Source organism: Bos taurus, chromosome 2 (assembly GCF_002263795.3).
Source record: "Bos taurus isolate L1 Dominette 01449 registration number 42190680 breed Hereford chromosome 2, ARS-UCD2.0, whole genome shotgun sequence".
Taxonomy (NCBI): domain Eukaryota; kingdom Metazoa; phylum Chordata; class Mammalia; order Artiodactyla; family Bovidae; genus Bos; species Bos taurus.
The window spans coordinates 26,497,749-26,517,600 of NC_037329.1; the positions used below are offsets into that span (position 1 = coordinate 26,497,749).

A 19,852-nucleotide genomic window follows, 5' to 3' on the forward strand; every position below is an offset into this window, starting at 1 on the left:
ATGCTTCCAAATTCATTTTATGAGGCATTACCCTAATAGCAATGCAAAAATTCTCAAAAAAATGCTAGCAAACCAAGTTCAACAGTACACCACAAGATTAGACACCAGAATCAAGTGAGATTTATCCTTGGGATGTACGGATGATTCAATATACACAAAACAGTCAATGTGATATACCACATTAACAAATGAAGGATTAAATTCATGATAATCTCAACAGATGCAAAAACAGCGTCTGACGAAATTCAGTAAACATTGATAAAAGTTCTCAACAAACTGGGTACAGTTGGAATGCACCTCAACATAAATAAGGCCATAAATGACAAGTCCAGAAACATAATATTGAATAGTGAAAAGCTGAAAGTTCCTCCTCTGAGACCAAGAACAAGAATACTCAGTCTCATTACTTCTATTCAACATAGCACTGGAAGTCTTAACGAGAGCAACTGCACAACAGGAAGAAATGAAAGGTGTCCAAATCAGAAAGATATAAAACAAACTCTGTACACAGATGACATGCCATTATATTTAGAAAACTCTAAAGACTACACCAAAATAAAACTGTTAAAACTACTACTACTAGTTACTGGATACAAATCGACATACAAAAATCAACTGCATTTTTATCCACTAACAGTAAACTACCTGAAAGAGAAATGAAGAAAGAAATCTCATTTACAATAGCATCAAAAACAATAAAAAAATAGACAGGAATAAATTTAACAAAGGACATGAAAGAGTTGTGTGCTAAAAGCTACAAAATACTAATGAAAGAAACTGAAGAAAATTCAAATAAATAGATATTCCAAGTTCATGGATGAAAATTAATAGTAAAACATCCATACTACCCAAAGCAATCTACAGATTCAATGCAATCCTCATCAAAATTCCAAAGGCATTTTTCACAGAAATACAATCCTAAAATTCATTCAGAACAACAAAAGATTCCAAATAGCCAAAGTAATCTTGAGAAAAAAAGGCAGGTGGAGGCATCTCACTTCCTGATTTCAAACTGTGCTATACAGTTATAGTAATCAAAACAGAATGATACTGACATAGAAACAGACACATGGATCAATAAAACAGAACAGAAACTCCAGAAACAAACTCACGCATATTGGTCAACTAAAATCTGACACAGGAGCCAAGAACACAAAGGGGTAAAGGATAATTTCTTCAATAAATGGTGCTGGGAAAACTGGATATTCACATGCAAAGGAATAAAACTGGATGCCTAACCCAGACACTCACAAAAATTAACTCAAAATAAATTATATACCCTTAAATGTAGGCCATCATAAACTTTGAGGGGGGGGGACTTCTTGACATTGGCTTTGGAAATGATTTTTTTTTATATGAAACCAAAAATATAGCAACAAAAACAAACAAGTGGAACTATCTCAAAGTAAAAAGTTTCTTCTGCACAGCAAAGAAAGTAATCAACAAAACGAAAAGGCAACATAAGGAATGGAAGAAAATACTTGCAAACCAAATTAAAGGTTAATATTCAAAATATATAAAGAACTCATACAATTAAATAGCAAAAAAACAGATAATAATTCTGACTTTAAAATGAGCAGAGGACTTGAATACATGTTTTTCCAAAGATGGCATACAAACAGGTACATTAAAAGGTGCTAAACATCATTAATTACTCAGTTCCGTCGCTCAGTCGTGTCCAACTCTTTGCAACCCCATGGACTGCAGCACACCAGGCTTCCCTGTCCATCACCAACGCCCAGAACTTGTTCAAACTCATGTCCATCGAGTCAGTGATGCCATCCAACAATCTCATCCTCTGTCATCCCTTTCTCCTCCTGCCTTCAATCTTTCCCAGCATCAAGGTCTTTTCCAGTGAGTCAGTTCTTCGCATCAGGTGGCCAAAGGATTGGAGCTTCAGCATCAGTCCTTCCAATGTGAATATTCAGGACTGATTTCCCTTAGGACTAACTGGTTTGACACTAATCATGAGGGAACTGTAAATCAAAACCAGAATGAGATTATCACCTCACATCTGTTAGGATGACTTTTATCAAAAAGACAAGAGAGAAGTAGCGTTAAAACAGATGTGAAGAAAAGAGGACTCATTCACTGGCAGAAATGTAAACTGTTACAGCATTATGGAAAACAGTATGAGGTTTCTCAAAAATTAAAAACAGAACTAGCATATGATCGGAGAAGGCAATGGCACCCCACTCCAGTACTCTTGCCTGGAAAATCCCATGGACAGAGGAGCCTGGTAGGCTGCAGTCCATGGGGTCGCTAAGAGTCGGACACGACTGAGCAACTTCACTTTCACTTTTCACTTTCATGCACTGGAGAAAGAAATGGCAACCCACTCCAGTGTTCTTGCCTGGAGAATCCCAGGGACGGGGAAGCCTGATGGGTTACCGTCTATGGGGTCGCACAGAGTCAGACACGACTGAAGCGACTTAGCAGCAGCAGCATATGATCCAGCAATCCTCACTTCTGGATATATCTGAAGGAAATTAAGTCACTATCTCAGAGAGATATCTGCACCCCATGTTTACCGTAGCATTATCACAACAGCAAAGACATGGAAACAAGTGTCAGCCAACAGATGACGGACAAAAACAATGTGAGACAGATATATATACACACATATATATACATATACATTTATATATAATGGGAAAAGTTATTCTGCCATAAAAAGAGGGAAGTCCTGCCATTTGTGAAAATATGGATGAACTTAGAGGGCTTTATGCTAAGGAAGATAAGTCAGAGAAAGACAAATACTGTGTGATCTCACTTGTAAGTGGAATCTAAAAAAGCTGAACTCAGAAACAGAGAGTAGAATGGTAGTTGTCAGGGGTTTGGTATGGGGGAAACGGATTGTTGGTCACGGGGTACAAACTTCCACTTATAAGATAAATAAGTTCTGGGGATCTAATGCATAGCATGGTGACTACAGTTAACATTACTGTATTATATACTTGAAATGTTCTAAGAAAGTAGTTCTTAAAAGTTCTTAACACACGAAAAAAGGTTATGAGGTGATGAATGTGTTAACTAACCTTATTGTGATAATCATTTTGTAATATATACATGTATCAAATTGTCATGTTATATACTTTAAATTTATATAATTTTGTCAATTATACCTCAATAAAGCTAGAGAGGAAAAACCAGGCTTCATGGTCCTTCTAATCAAATGACAATAAGAAATTATATTGGTTTAAGAATCTATTATATATAGTATTTTAATATCAGGATTAAGGCTAATCCTCTCTAACCTGTTCCTAATCTCAATGCCTAATATCCTAATAACTCTCTATAGCCTTTTTTAGTCTTAAAAAAAAAAATTCATCACCTTAATTTCATACTAACTTGAATTCATTTTCTATTAAAATTACAGTAATATAAAATATTTATCAATACTTAAAGATCTATATCTTAATGAAGATAGTGCCACATGAATGTTCCCATTAAAATTATTTATATTATATATATACACTTTACATATAAGTTCCTGTGTATGCAAATTTGATAACATAAAAAAATCTAAGACTTACTGATACAGATACTCATAATACTGAGTAATACTCAGTATTACTTCAAATAAATCTAAGCCATGGCATCACTTCCTTCTTTCTAACCTTAACTGTCAGTGTTAAATTTCAGTTTTATACAAACCAAAATAAACTTTTCTCTCAGAGTACCAAATTGCAAGATGGATAATTGAATACCTGATGAGAAATATAATTAACAAAACTATAACACGTTAAGTTAATAATTTCAGAGATAAAGAACACCTATCTTATAGGTTTTCTATTATTGTTTAAAAAATAAACTATATCTCAGGGGATCTTCTGACCACATTTAATAGATTTCTCTTTTTCTTTCTTCCTTACTCTCTCCTCCACAAACACACACACACACACACACACACACACACACATATATATGTGTGCATATATATATACACAAATAACACACACAAATTCATGCAGATTTCAAAGAAACTAAGTCCCTTTATAAAGGGGGAAAAGTCCACTTAGGAGACTCATAAATATAGATATGAGAGTCAGACATGACTTAGTGACTAAACAACAAAGCCACAAACCAGGAAAAAATATTTTTAAATCATGTATCTGATAAAGGGTTTATATCCACAATAGATAAGGAACTACCAGAACTTAGTTCAGTCGCTCAGTCGTGTCCAACTCTTCGCGACACCATGAATCGCAGCACGCCAGGCTTCTCTGTCCATCACCAACTCCTGGAGTTCACTCAAATTCACGCCCATCAAGTCGGTGATGCCACTCAGCCATCTCATCCTTTGTCGTCCCCTTCTCCTCCTGCCCCCAATCCCTTCCAGCATCCGAGTCTTTTCCAATGAGTCAACTCTTCCCATGAGGTGGCCCAAGTATTAGAGTTTCAGCTTTAGCATCATTCCTTCCAAAGAAATCCCAGGGCTGATCTCCTTCAGAATAGACTGGTTGGATCTCCTTGCAGTCCAAGGGACTCTCAAGAGTCTTCTCCAACACCACACTTCAAAAGCATCAATTCTTCGGCGCTCAGCTTTCTTCACAGTCCAACTCTCACATCCATACATGACCACTGGAAAAACCATAGCCTTGACTAGACAGACCTTTCTTGGCAAACTAATGTCTCTGCTTTTGAATATGCTATCTAGGTTGGTCATAACTTTCCTTCCAAAGAGTAAGTGTCTTTTAATTTCATGGCAGCAATCACCATCTGCAGTGATTTTGGAGCCCCCCAAAATAAAGTCTGACACTGTTTCCACTGTTTCCCCATCTATTTGCCATGAAGTGATGGGACCAGATGCCATGATCTTAGTTTTCTGAATGTTGAGCTTTAGGCCAACTTTTTCACTCTCCTCTTTCACTTTCATCAAGAGGCTTTTTAGTTCCTCTTCACTTTCTGCCATAAGGGTGGTGTCATCTGCATATCTGAGGTTACTGATATTTCTCCCAGCAATCTTGATTCCAGCTTGTGTTTCTTCCAGCCCAGCGTTTCTCATGATGTACTCTGCATATAAGTTAAATAAGCAGGGTGACAATATACAGCCTTGACATACTCCTTTCCATATTTGGAACCAGTCTGTTGTTCCATGTCCAGTTCTAACTGTTGCTTCCTGACCTGCATATAAGTTTCTCAAGAGGCAGGTCAGGTAGTCTGGTATTCCCATCTCTTGAAGAATTTTCCACAGTTTATTGTGATCCACACAGTCAAAGGCTTTGGCATAGTCAATGAAGCAGAAATAGATGTTTTTCTGGAACTCTCTTGCTTTTTTGATGATCCAGCCGATGTTGGCAATTTGATCTCTGGTTCCTCTGCCTTTTCTAAAACCAGCTTGAACATCTGGAAGTTCATGGTTCACGTAGTGCTGTAGCCTGGCTTGAAGAAGAGCATTACTTTACTAGCATGTGAGATGAGTGCAATTGTGCAGTAGTCTGAGCATTCTTTGGCATTGCCTTTCTTTGGGACTGGAATGAAAACTGACCTTTTCCAGTCCTGTGGCCACTGCTGAGTTTTGCAAATTTGCTGACATATTGACTACAGCACTTTCACAGCATCATCTTTTAGGATGTGAAATAACTCAACTGGAATTCCATCACCTCCACTAGCTTTGTTCATAGTGATGCACAACTATTAGAACAGCTAAAATTAAAAAGACTAACCGCAGCAATCATTTGCAAGGATGCAGAAGAATTGGAACTCACATACTGCTGGTAGGAATGCAGAATGGAATACCCACATAGGAAAACATTTTGAAAGTTTCTTTAAAAGCTACACATCATGTAATTAATGCCACTGAATTATACACTTTAAATAATTGAAATGTCAAAGTTTATTTTATATATATACATAAAAAACCACAATAAAAATGTTTAAAAAATTTTTTAAGTTAAACACACATCTATCATATGATTCACTCATAACACACCTAGGTATTTACCAAAGGGAAGTATCCATATAAAAACTGGTTAATATTCACATAAAGACTTGAATATGAATATTTCATAACAGCTATATTTGTAATAGTCAAAAACTGGAAACTACTCAAATGTTCATTGACAGATTAACAGATAGACAAATTGTGTCATACCCTGATGGTCAAATACTACTGAGCAATAAAAGAATGAACTAGTGACATACAACAAGATGAATGAACCTAAAATGGTTATGCTGAGTGTAGAACACCAGATCAAATATATGTATATACATATTTCCATGCCAGGATGACTTAATCTACCCTGTCTTTGAGGATGCCTTATAAGCTGAATTAACAATAGAGAGAATGAGTGTTTTGGATGCTCTGATAAACATGAAATCAAAGTAAGAAAATAATGAAAAGGGGGAAAGAATAGCTGTTTTTCTCCTATAACTGAAGCAATAATGTATCAGCTTTTGAATAATTCAAGGGTAAAAGGTAAAAATAAAATGGTGAAGTTATCAATGAGAAAGGCTACCAATTTCTATGCATTGCTGTTTTCCTAATGGCCATCTAAAAATGGTGCCCTGCTGAGGCTTTGTAAATTAAATGATGTTTGTATGAATAAAGTTATTTGAAGGGGTCCAAAAAATGAAATAACTTTTTTTTAATTTTTTCATTTTTAAATAAAAATGGTGCCCTGAATTAGGTTTTGGGAAAAAAATTTTTAAAGCCACCATATGAGTATTATTGGTGAATGATTTTTTATACTTATAAATATGGTTTAACATCACAAGATACACACACACACACACACACACACACATTCCACTTATATAAAGCTCTAGAAAAGGAAATAAATCTATAGCAACAGAATGTTGCTAGATCAGTGGTTGCTGAGGGAAGGGGCACAGAAAAAGGCAGAAGGAAGGCATTACCTTGCAGGCAGTTGCTATGTTTACTATCCTGATTGAGATCACAGTTTTACAGGTATGTGTGTGTGTACACATAAAAAAATTGATGTGAAAACTTATTGTACTTTAAATTGTGCAACTTATTGCTATCGTTGTTGTTTAGTCACTAAGTCGAGTCTGACTTTTTGGGACCCCATAGACTGTAGCCTGCCAGGCTCCTCTTTGTCCCCAGGATTTCCCAGACAAGAATACTGGAGAGGGTTGCCATTTTCTTCTCCAGGGAATCTTACCAACGCAGGGATAGAACCCATCCATGGCTCTTGAGTCTCCGGCATTGGTAGGCAGACTCTTTACCACTGAGCCAATTATTCTTTATTCAAGCTATTCCAAAAACATGCCCTCAAAATCATATGCAACTGCCTTGGTCAAGCATTCCAATCCAACAGTTTGATAAAAGGGTATGCTTAACAGTTCTATCTATAAGAGCACTAACATAATAGAGTATTATTACAGCACGCCAATGTTTCATAGTCCTGGGCAATCAATTGGAATAATACCATTCTATTTTATGTGTTTAGTGTTACATTTAGTTTAAAAGAAAAAAATTGAAGTAGGCAGGTTTTGATCTGTCTACCATCCCTATTTTACATGTGATAAAAACTACAGCCTAGGAAAATTAAATGATTTACCAAAGGCCAAAAAGACAAAAACGTTGGGAAGAGCAACCAAAACACATCCTTACAGTCTGGTATGTTCTCACAAATTCTAAAGTGAAAATTAGCAAGACCAACATCAAAGGTCCCCTGTCAAAATATGAGGGTTCTTCAGAGATGACTGATAAGCTAACTGGAGTTTTGTGATAATGAAAATATCGTAGTGAATAAATCAGAAATATAGTAATATATTCATGCCAACCAGCATTCCAGGAATTCTTTCCATTATCATAGGTTAGATGTTCCCGAGATTCTTTAAAGAATATATTCCATTAAATTGTCCCCACTCTCCCAATAAAATCACCTACAAGCAGAATTATCTCTACCTGAGCAATGGGTAAGATTTAAAATTCCCTTAAGAAGTCAAAACCACAAATCTAGGCTTCATGCCAAGTCTGGGATTTATATTATTCTTGCGGCTTTGGAACCCCCAAACTAAAAATTAATTTTTAAAATCGACACTGGACGAATGATAAAACTCAAATTCTCTGTAAAATTTTCCTTAAAGATTTTTCTAGAAATGAAATTTCCATTCATTCAAATTAAAAACTTAATAGACACACTGGACAGCAGATCACATAGAACTGAAGAAGGGATTACCAAGAAGATAGATCTGAGGAAATTACCCTCAATTCAGGGGGAAAAAAAAAAGATTACTGGATAGAAAGTGAGTGAGCTCTCTTTAAGAGACAAAATGAGAAGATCCAACAAATACCATAACATGGTGTCCAAAGCAGAAAATAAAGATAGTAGAGACTCAAAATTCAAGGAGGTGATGGTCGAGAATTTTCAGAACTGATGAGGCACAAATCGTCATCTAGAACCAGCCCGACAAATAGACACATCACAGTGAAACTACAGATTACCAAAAAATAAACCTTAAAAGCAACCAATTAAAAAGGCAGATTGATTACAAAAGAACAACCAGATGGAATATAACCTCTCAGCAACAGAGACCAGAAGACAACAGAAAAGTATATTCAAAGTGTAAGGGAAAACAAATGTCAACTAAAAGTCTCAACGCAGTTAAAATATTATTCGAGGGGCTTCCCTGGTGGTCCAGTGGTTAAGAATCCGTTTTACAATGCAAAGGACACCTGTTCAACCCCTGGTCTGGGAAGATCCCACGTGCCACGGAGCAACTAAGCCTGTGTGCCACCACCACTGATCCCACTCCAGAGTCCAGGAGCTGCAACTACTGAAACCTGTGCGCACCTAGAGCCGGTGCTCGGCCAGAGGAGCCCTGCAGTAAGGAGCCCACCACTGTAGGGAAGCCCCACTCACCACAGCTAGAGAAAGCCCATGTGCAGCAACGAAGACCCACCACACCCAAAAAATAAAGAAATCTTAAATACATTTTATATATATACACACAGATTATTGTAATACACAGATTAGCTATTAGAAGAGACTTCAAAGATGGTTTGATCAATATTTAAAAATTAATAGCATTTGAATACTTTTATAATACAAAATATTAGGAAAAAGCATTAAAAAAGAAATTGGAAAAAGCAATTTTTAAAATGATATTATCTATAGTAGAAACAAAAATAAATTATCCAGGAATAAATATAACAAAAGCTACACAATTTATGGAGGAATACTTTACTTACAGAAACAACAATTTGGATTACTCTCATGGTTAGGCAGATTTAATACTACTTTTAACAAAGTGTGTTTTCTACTGAAAAGAATTCCACTGCATGATTAAACCACAGTTTACTAATCTCATTGTGTCTATTTTTTTCCTATTACAAATAGTATAATGAATATCCTTGTAAGAGCCTCCTTCTGCAGTGCCCTAAAATGTAATGTGATTCCAATAAATAACTAACAGAATTTTCCACAGAACTTGACAAGATGACCCTGATATTGAAATGAAAAAGTTGAGACCAAGTAGAGCCAAAATTCTTTTGAAGAACAATAAGGGAAATCTTACCATATTGAGATTTATTCTAATGTTGTAATAATTAAAACATATGATATTGTTACAAGAGACATATCAATACAAGAGTTTAAGACATATACAGGAAACTGATACAAGAGCTGTCATATAGTGGCAGTAAGATCAATGAAGAAAAAAATGATTGTTTAATAAATGGTGCCAGATATTTACAGTGGTCAAGACATGAAAGTAACCTAAATGTCCATTGACAAACGAATAGATAAAGAAGATGTGGCACACACAATGGAGTATTACTCAGCCACTGAAAACAGTGAAATAATGCCATCAGCAGCAACGCAGATGGACCTGGACATTATCATACTAAGTGACGTCAGTCAGACAGAGACAGACAAATATCATATGATATCACTTATCTGTGCAAACTGAAAACGAAAAATAATACAGATGAACTTGTTAACAAAAGGAAAATAAATTCACAGACTTAGAGAATGAACCTGTGGTTACCAGAGTGGGGGACAGGGTGGGGGGGGGGGACATTTTGGGAGTTTGGGACTAACAGGAACACACTGTTATATTTAAAATAGAAAACCACACAAATGTCCACTCTAGTCTGTATTATTTGTGTATTTTAAAGCAATCCTCTTTACCTTTGTTTTAAAAAATGCCTATAGATTTTCTTTTCTTTTTTAATCTAATTGATAGTAACTGTATTTTATTTTATTTATTTTATTTATTTATTTTCAGCTGTGCTGGGTCCTTGCTGCTGTGCGGGCCCATCCGTGCTCAGTAACAAGAGAAGCCACCACGATGAGAAGTTCACACACCGTAACTAGGCCCCTGCTCTCCACAGCTAGAGAAAAGCCTGCAGTTCACAAAAGAAGAAATTAAATGACCTAAAAACATGTGAAAACATGCTTGCTTATAACCAACAGATTGGCAAAATTTTTCAAATATATTCTTTATTTTTTTAATATATCAGCAACTCCTGATAAACAGAAAAACGGGAACTCAATTTCCTGGTGGAAGAGTAATTGGAAGTAAATTGGATAAAACAATGGAAATCAATTCTCAGCTATCTAGTAAGGTGTGCTGAAGAATGCACACCCTATGATCCAGCAATCCCTCTTCTCAGACTCTGGCCTAAAAAAAATTCTGGTATATCTACACAAGGAGATACATACAAAGATGTTCACTGAAGCCCTTTTGGAAACAATGAAAAATGTAAAGCATCTAACTGTCCCCTCAGCAAAGAAATAGATAAGCAAACCATGGTTTAAGCATACTATAGAATGTATAATAGTAATTAGAAATTAATGAACTAGTCTATTTTAGCAACATGGTAAATGAAAAAGGCAAGATGCAGAAGGATTAATATAAAATAATTCATGTAAATTTTCCATACTAAAAGAATTATAAACATATATATAGTTTAAATGTAGTACATTTAAGCAAATGTAAAACATATTGAATAAATATAAAAGTAAAACATGCATGCATATGACACAGGAATTTCAGGATAATGGTAATTCTTAGGGAGGAAAAGATATAGGGAGAAGAGCATGACCTTCAGTTTTTTGACTGAAAAAAGGCAACTATAACAAAGTTGACCTCTATTAATCTAAATGGTGAGTACAAAAGTACTTGTTATATTTTTATACTTTGATGTATATTGAAAATGTTTCATAGTTGAAAATAGTTTTAGACTTTAACATGAAATACAAATTAGAAAAAATTTACAATTTAACCAGACTTCCACACTACTGTTGTAGTTAAACTCATAACAATAAAGATGACTAGAAATTACACTCAGCTCAAGTAGAATCTTCTCCACTAAGCAGTTATTTCTAGTAAATTAGCAATGACAAAAAGTACAATGAACACAGAACAGAGAACAAAGATTTCTTTAACTCTTCTTCCTTCAAGCTCTCAGTACAGGAGGAATGTTGTGCTCCTTTGTTTGAATTTGTGACTTGAGTTAGATGGATACTGCTATGGAGAAAATTCCAGATTCACAGGGAAGAAAATTTCACAAGAAATCCATGTAAATACATAAATAAAACTCTGAATATGAGCAAAGAAAACACAAATAAAAGAGATATATATGGCAAGGTCCTCATTATAAAATTTTTATTGAAAGTTTGCTATCTGTAGGGATAGAAACTAAAAATGAAAAAAAAAACAAAAACCTGTAATTCAGAAAATCAAATCCTGCAGTATGGTTTCACACTGTACATATGCTATAGGAGTGCTGCCCTTACACATGAGCTTGACAGTAAAAATAAAACTTGCAACCGGACTTTGCAGCACAGGATACAACTGAGACTTCAAGGACAGGAATACAAACAGTGAACTAAAATTTTTAAAAAAGTAACAGAGAGGATCCTACTGCAATGGAGACGTACAGTTGGCAATGTACGTAGAGGCCATGTTGTGGAAAACACTGATGCCAGGCTAAAGGCTTCAGACATTAGCCTATAAAATATGAGAAGTTATTTTAAGCAAAGTTGTGACATATGTGAAGCAGAATTTTATATGAGTGAAGGTCAGACTGAACTGTGAAATTATTACAGGCAGGAAAATAGTAATTATCATGGAATAGATTATTACGTCATGAAGGCTTGGCCTAAGGTAACAGCAGAGAATGAAAAGAACAAATCTAAGAGAAAACAAAAGAACAGGTCTTAGTATCAAGCATGTGAGGAGAAGAAAAGGAAAGAATCAATAATGATACAAGCAGACACTGTTAGATATCTACCCAAAATCCATTCCTCTGTTTTTCCCCAGCCATGAGACAACAAAGACAAAATATAAACAAACTGAGTGATGAAACAAAAGTTTATAAAAAGCCTGTGTCCCTGTAACACTGAACTAGTCCCAAGATGCAAAACAATAAATGCTTCAAAGTTTAAGCCACTAATAGCTAGGATTTCTGACGAGGAGGGGAAATTAAACTAATTTAAACAGAAAGAAAGAAAAGGAAAATCTTTTTTGGAGAGATATATACAGCTGATTCAGTTTTAGACATGGAAGGGTAGTCAAGTGGACAAAATTTTCCAAACTGGTATGACTCAAAAATAATAGCTTCCTAGATTTAATCAATGAAACTGTGATTGTTCAAATTTACAGATTTCTTTACTACAGGATTTTTTTTTAATGTTATACATTGCAGATAGCCAAGAATATACAACATGTAGTATTTCCCAAGTTTGTTTGACCACAGTACACCCCTCAGTAGAAGATCTCTGTAAAACATGTCTAGAGATACAGATGTAAGTAAGTATAGCTGATCCTTGAAACTTTGAGTATTCTAGAAAGAACTCAGTAATATATGAAAGGATAATACAATTAGAGTATCATCATTTTGCAGCCCGTAATGAAATAATGGGTCTAGACAGTGATAGTCAATAGCTGCAAAAATCTTTGACATGATATGGAACTTGACGACGTATGGACTGGGCTGACAAACCTGAACGCACTGATCAACCTAGCATTTACTAAAGAAGGGACAAGGAGATATTCTGTGACTCCTGCTACAATTCAACAGGAAGTATAAGACACCATTATTAAGTTTTCTTGCACCACCTCCCCAAAAACAGAACCTAAAATTTGATCAAGACTCTAGATCCAACTACCAGTTTACAGGAAATAGCGGGCAGAGGAACAAGTTAAATATCACAGAGCTGCAATCATTAAATCCCAGAACGTTGATTTCTTCAACTAATACATTGAAAGAAGGAAAAAAGAGGAGGAGTGGAGAAAAGTATAAATTAAGATTCTTCAGAGAAATGAAAACCAAGTACAATAGTAGAACTCTGCATCCTAATCCTAAATCAACCCTAAGAAATCATTTATGAGACAAGTGGGAAAATCTGAACACTCACTGGATAGTTGAAGATATCAAAAAATAACTATGAATATTTTAGGTACTATAATTGTGGTAACAGTACTACAATCCTTTGTGATAAAATACACATAAAATTTATCATTTTAACCATTTTAAGTGGTATTAAGGATATTCACATTGTTATGCAACCATTACCACCATACAACTCAAGAACATTTTTATCTTCCCAAACTGAAACTCTACCCATTAAACAAGTCCTCACTTCCATCTTGCCAAGCCCCTGGCAACCACCATTCTACTTTCTCTCTTGGTAATTAAACGATTGCGAGAACTTCATATAAATAGGATCATACAATATTTGTGTTTTTACATCAGGTTTATTCATTTAGCGTTAAGATTTTCAAGGTTCATCCATATTGTAGCTCATGTCTGAATGTCATTCCTTGTAAAGGCTGAATATACCACATTTTGTTTATCCATTCATCTGTCAATGGACATTTGGGTTCTATTTTATTTTTAAGGGTTCATATCTCTTTACTGAAATACATAAATATTTATAAGTTGAATTATAAGATACCTGAGATTTGCTTCAAAATACTCCAGTCTGGGAGGAAAGGGGAGTGGGGGAAGGGATAACAGATGAAAAAGATATCATTTCTCACTTATCAGATTAACAAAGATCAGAAAAACTGCTAACACTATATACACTGGCCAAGATGTTGGGAAACATGCTCTTTTGTACATTATTGGTAAGAGTGTAAATTAATTTCTTTGGAGGGCGCTATCAAAAGTTTAAAATGCACATTTCCATTAACCGAGATATTACTTCAGGGAGTTTATCTTCACACATATACTCACACACACACACAAAGACGTGTATACAAGAATACTGACTTCAGTTACGCTTATATTAAGCCTAAGACTTAATTTACATGTCTATCAGTAGTGAACTGACTGAATAAATTACAGTAAAATACAAAAATATCAAAATGCAATAGAATACAATTTAAAAAGAAAATCAAATTGTTCTCCATGTACTAATAAGAGACAGTCTCAATAAGTATGTTCAGGGGGAAAAGAAAGGTACAGAGAGTGTAACACTATTCAACCAGACATCTACGGCTTCAATTTCTAGCACTCAGTTCAGTTCAGTTACTCGGTCATGTCCGACTCTTTGCGACCCCATGAACCACACACCAGGCCTCCCTGTCCATCATCAACTGCCGGAGTCTAACCAAATCCATGTCCACTGAGTTGGTCATGCCATCCTACCATCTCATCCGCTGTCGCCCCTTCTCCTCTGCCCTCAATCTTTCCCAGCATCACGGTCTTTTCAAATGAGTCAGCTCTTTGCATCAGGTGGCCAAAGTATTTCTAGCACTGCCACACACCAAATAACCTAAAAACTTCCCACAACAAAACATCTAGAAACGCTGAATAAATTATAACTAAAATCTTTTTAGTTATAAGTTAAATTATAATTTAAGTTATAATTTAGTTAAAATTAAGCTCAAAAGAAAGGGAAATCTCTCACTGAGAAGTGGGATGGAGGAAAGAGGAAACTTTACTTTTTACTTTATCCACCTATTTTTATGTTATAACCAGTAAGTATTACTTTTGAAATTGAAAAATAATAACAATTCCTGAAGTACACCGAAAAAAGATGCTTTGGTTGGTATGTCATATTTTTGAATGAAAATCGTAGGAAGTTGTTCCTTTAACAGAGTCTGTTAGGGGTAGAAGAATGGAGATAGTAGTACTGCCTCAGATTTAAACTGGCACACCATAAACCCTGTATGCCAGGGTAGAATGAAGTCAGCTTTTTATAGCTGAAATAAAATATTTTATTCACCACTGTTGCACGAATCCTTGAAAATAAAATTTCTTCTCCTAAAAAAAAAAAAAAAGATGCTTTGGATTTAATAATCCATGCCACCTCCTGAATAACTAAAGCAATGTGACTTCAGGGTAAATTTTAAGGTAAAACAGTCACTAGTTTATCCAGTTTAATTCAACACATACTATCTACCTAATAAGCAAGCACAAGAGCCTTTGATTAATAATAGCAAGACGAATTTTCTAATTTTTAAAGAGTTTAGAATCTGTGAGGGAAAATAAGGAAGGTAGCAAAAAAAAATCTGTAATGCAGAATAGAATATGAAAACGGTCATCCTCTGCATCAAAATTTGAAAACTAAATGTTTAAAATTCCAATTTCTGGTTTGTAACATCAGAACCCCAAACCAGTCAAACATTATTTTATATTTTCCATTACTATTCTTAAAATTTATCTTTTAAATTTTTACTTAAATTTATTTTTATTTATTTATTTTTGGACATGCTGCAAAGCTCGGAATCTTAGTTCCCTGACCAGGGATTAAACTCACACCTCTAGCATTTGGAAGCATTGAGTCTTAACCACTGGACCACCAGGGAAGTCCAAACACACAATGACTAATACACAGTTTCTATAGGCTTTGTAATCTCTTACTACAAATGAGTTCTCAGCTGTTTTCTTCCTTTGATTTGTATACCTGTTAATACGCCACATTTATTACTACTAATCAAAGAAAACTGAATCCTCCTTGCATATTTCTGTAATTATAAATCTGAAAATTAAACAGTAATACAGGTTGTGATGGACCAAATATTTGATTCTTCCCATCTCCAATCATACAACATCCTACCCAAAACAGTCAGACACTTGGGGAAAGGATTAAGGCACAGCAGGGTTTCTTCTCTTTTATTAAGAACAAGATACAGAGAACAATAGAATCCTTCCTTTAAAATTTGCTGAATAGGATATACAAACTTCTATGACAATTAAAATAACAAACAACACTAAAATCAACACATCTTCGATCTTTAGCAACCAAAAAGGTTTTAAGAAACATCAAAAGCTTGAGAAAAGTTATATTCCACCCATGTGAGGGTAGTCCAGCTTTGCCCACCAGGGATTTTTTAATGATTCCCAGCTCTAAAAAGATTCCAGAGGCAGCCTTTCAACCTGCACCACTGGCTAACATCCTGTGTCTCTCAAAGCAGTAATTAGGTACGTAGCCCAGAAGAATTATCCTGTCCAACCCAAAGAGTTGTAAAAATTTCAGAATAATCACATGGCCATAATATTGTTTATTGTTCACTCTTGCCCACCGTGAAACAGCATGGCAACGGCTGGCATGTACAGACAATAGCTATGCATTTTAGACAGACAATAATTATTTAAGTACTATAGACGTCCTGGAGAAGAACAGGACAACCCAATCCAATATTCTTGCCTGGAGAACCCCATGGACAGAGGAGCCTGGTGGACTACAGTCCATAGGGTCACAAAGAGTCAGACACAACTGAAGCGACTGAGCACGCAGGCATGTATCATCTGATAAAGGGAGGCTTGCCTGATTAGGGGAAAAATAAGAATCTGCAAGATGTCAGTGAAGGCAAATGCTATGAGATTAAGATATGGACCGGCTACAGCCCAGATGCCCTAAAACTGTACAAGTACCTTGAAAGAAACTCACTGAGATATTTCTGTTCCCACAATGAAGCATCACAATGAGATATCAGATATGCATCTCATCCAAATGAACCTGATAATTAATTATGCCATTTGGTTCTAAAATTCAGGAAAGAATATTATCTCCTACTTTCACGTACTCTGCGGGTTTCTTAAATGTTAACATTGACTAAGAAGTAAAAATGTCTAAGGATCAATAAGGCACTGTTCCAATTCCTCTGTTTTGAAATCCCTCTTAAATGTTTTTAACAGGTAAGATTTTAAAAAGAAAAAGAAAAAAAGGCCTAAGAATGGCATATTAAAAAAAAAAGGAACATAGTAACAAATGGAAGTACCAATAAGAATGTTATTTGTAAAGGCAATAGAGAGAATGGTGAAGCTGTCAGGCTCGGGCATCAAGATGCATAGCCAACTACTTGTATAATCCTGAGCAAGTGTCTTAAACCCTGCGCCCCACTTTCCTCTTCTGTACAATGGGGATAATGAGTAACAGTCTTGGAGTTATTGATTAAATGAGCTAATCACGTAAAGCAGGTTTTAATATTTGATCATTATTTTCCAAACAGGTGGATAAAAATTCAAAATTTTAATAGCACTCTGTTGATGAGGCTGTTGTAGAACAGTCACGTGCTCTGCTTACTACTAAGTCTTATGGGGGGGCAATCTGGAAATTTCACTTTATTTATCCCATTGATATTCTTGCACAGGTGTGAAAAGAAGGTATATCAGCTTGTAATTTCATATTGGAACCAATATGTCCATCAAAAGTTATGACTAAGAATGGCAAATTTATGACATGAAACACTATGCAGATTTTTTTAACAGAGTACACTGATTTACTGACAGACCTCTTAAGTGAAAAATGCAAATGCATAGACTAATGTATATGATATAAAGAGACTGAAAAATCAAAATACATATTCACTCTTGTTTTCACACTAAGAGAAACTAAAAACAGTGGAAAGAAACTGGACAGACAGGAGACAGGATGAGAGGGAAACTTTAAACTGTGTATATTTTTATTTTTTTGCTTTTTAGCTAAAAAAATTTTACCTATTTAATTATCAATCTTGAAAGTATTTTTAAGTGTCAGGCATACACTCTAAAGTTAGCAAATGTTAGCTGCAATTATTACTATTGTCGTTGTCAGCAGCAGCAGAATTACAAGTATTATCATTATTAGCAAGCTCCTTTCTGAAGCTTTTTCTTACTCCCTCTGCACAGAAGCCTCCTCTAACTCCCAGACTATTTAAGGAACTTACCATTTTCTACTCTTGCATAAGCTGCTTAAGACATAGGTCATGTATGTACCTAATAGATACAAACATTTTGCAGTAACAGTAACCTACAGGTAACAGTAACCTACTCCAAGGAAAACAGAGACCATTTCTAATACTCTATCATTAATTATAAGACCTGAAAATCGAAAAACTTGAATAACTGGATTTGCTAACATTCTTTCAGATACTACCCAACCAAAAAGCTCTCTTTGACTAAGCTTTTTTCTTCTCACAGGACTTCCCTAGACATCATATCCCAAGCCAAGACACAACATGTACCAACTCTTTAACTCCCTGCAATCTCTGAAATGTCTTTTGGCAAATCCCAACATCCTGGTACAACATTCCTATCGAAAAAGCATCTGTTGAGTGTTTCCTTTTAGATAGAGGTTCGCGTATTAGTCCATGAATAAAGTGCCCTTTTAACTAGAGAAGACCTAGGACTTGATTCCTAATTCGCTCAGTGTTTTGCTTGTTCTGGTATGGAGGGTATTCTATAACTGACTGCTCGCTCAGTAGCTCAATTCTAGCTGTCATTCCAGCACACCAAATACTCCACTGACAGCTCAACAGTCACTTTTCATTCAGGCCCCTCCCCTTCCCTCCTCCCTCAACCCCCATCAGCTCAGGAGCTCCTTCCCTCACACTGACACACTGACAGTTCAGAAGTCCCTTTCCACAAGCTGTCCTCCTCTGCAGCTGCAAGACCACTTCCCCCACTCTCATCATCCCGCGACCCAATTTAGTCCCCATTATCATCGCTCTCCCAAATAATCCAAATCACATCATCAGTTTCTTCCCAAGAAACGAGAGGCTTTAAAGCCTTCCCCAGCAAGTACACAATTGACAGCTCGACACCAGATTTCCCAAGTATCCTTTCCTCTTCTCTCCGCTCCTACTCTAGGCACTGGCTCTTTTCTCGCAATCACTCGTTCGCCCCGGCTTCCCCGAAATTCCCAGCCTCGTTCTCTAAATACGCTCTCCGCTCTCCCCTCCTCCCCATCCCCTTTTCACCGCTGACAGCTCAGTCACTTCCATCCCCATGTGGCTGCACCTTCCCCCACTTCTTTCTCCTGACAGCTCGGAGTCGGCTCCGAGCTTCCCCTCCCCGAGGCCTCTTCAGACTCGGCCTGGACAATCCCGCGGTGTCCCCCGCCCCCGGGAAAGACTCCACTCACCCACTCTCCCGCATCACGTTGCTGTCTCCGCAGTCGCAGGCACCCCCGGCCTGGCTACGGAACATGTTGAAGTCGTGTCCGGTGTGGTCACCCTGGTGGAAGCACTCGGCGCAAAGCGACATGCAGGGGGAGATGCCGCACGTCCGGCAGCGGTAGGCCACGAAGTTGGCAGTCCAGACCAGGCCGCATAGCGCCGCGGGGTCGTAGGCCCGCACCGCCGCGCAGAACTCGTCGTAGCCTCCGCCGCCCGCCAGAAGGCACTTACACCACTCCAGAGCCTCCTCCTCGGCCGCCCCCGGACCGCCCCCGCCGCCGGCCGCCGCCGCCTCCTCGCCGTCCGCAGCCGCTGCCAGCGGCCGCTCGGCGCTCAGCACCCGCTCCAGCAGCGCCTGCAGCTCCTCAGCACCTGCCCGGTTGTCCGGCCGGCTGAGGGCCGCTTTCAGGTGCGCGGCGGTGGCTGCTTTGTCCAGGGCCAGCCCGGGAGCAGGCACCTCGGCTTGGGGTGGCTGCGGCCCCCCGACGGCCGCAGCGGCCGCCGCCGCCATGATGAGAGCTCAGAATTTGGAGAGTCCAGGGCC

At 37.1% G+C, this 19,852-nt stretch overlaps 1 protein-coding gene across 1 annotated transcript in view; it reads right to left on the reverse strand.

Moving 5' to 3' along the window:
* Nucleotides 1-19,852, reverse strand: part of UBR3 (ubiquitin protein ligase E3 component n-recognin 3) — a 205,240-nt gene extending 185,388 nt beyond the window's left edge. The window contains exon 1 of the mRNA XM_059878117.1: nucleotides 19,275-19,852. Within this exon, the coding sequence (XP_059734100.1) occupies nucleotides 19,275-19,819 (545 nt within the window). The 5' untranslated portion in view covers nucleotides 19,820-19,852. The remainder of the gene's footprint in view (nucleotides 1-19,274) is intronic.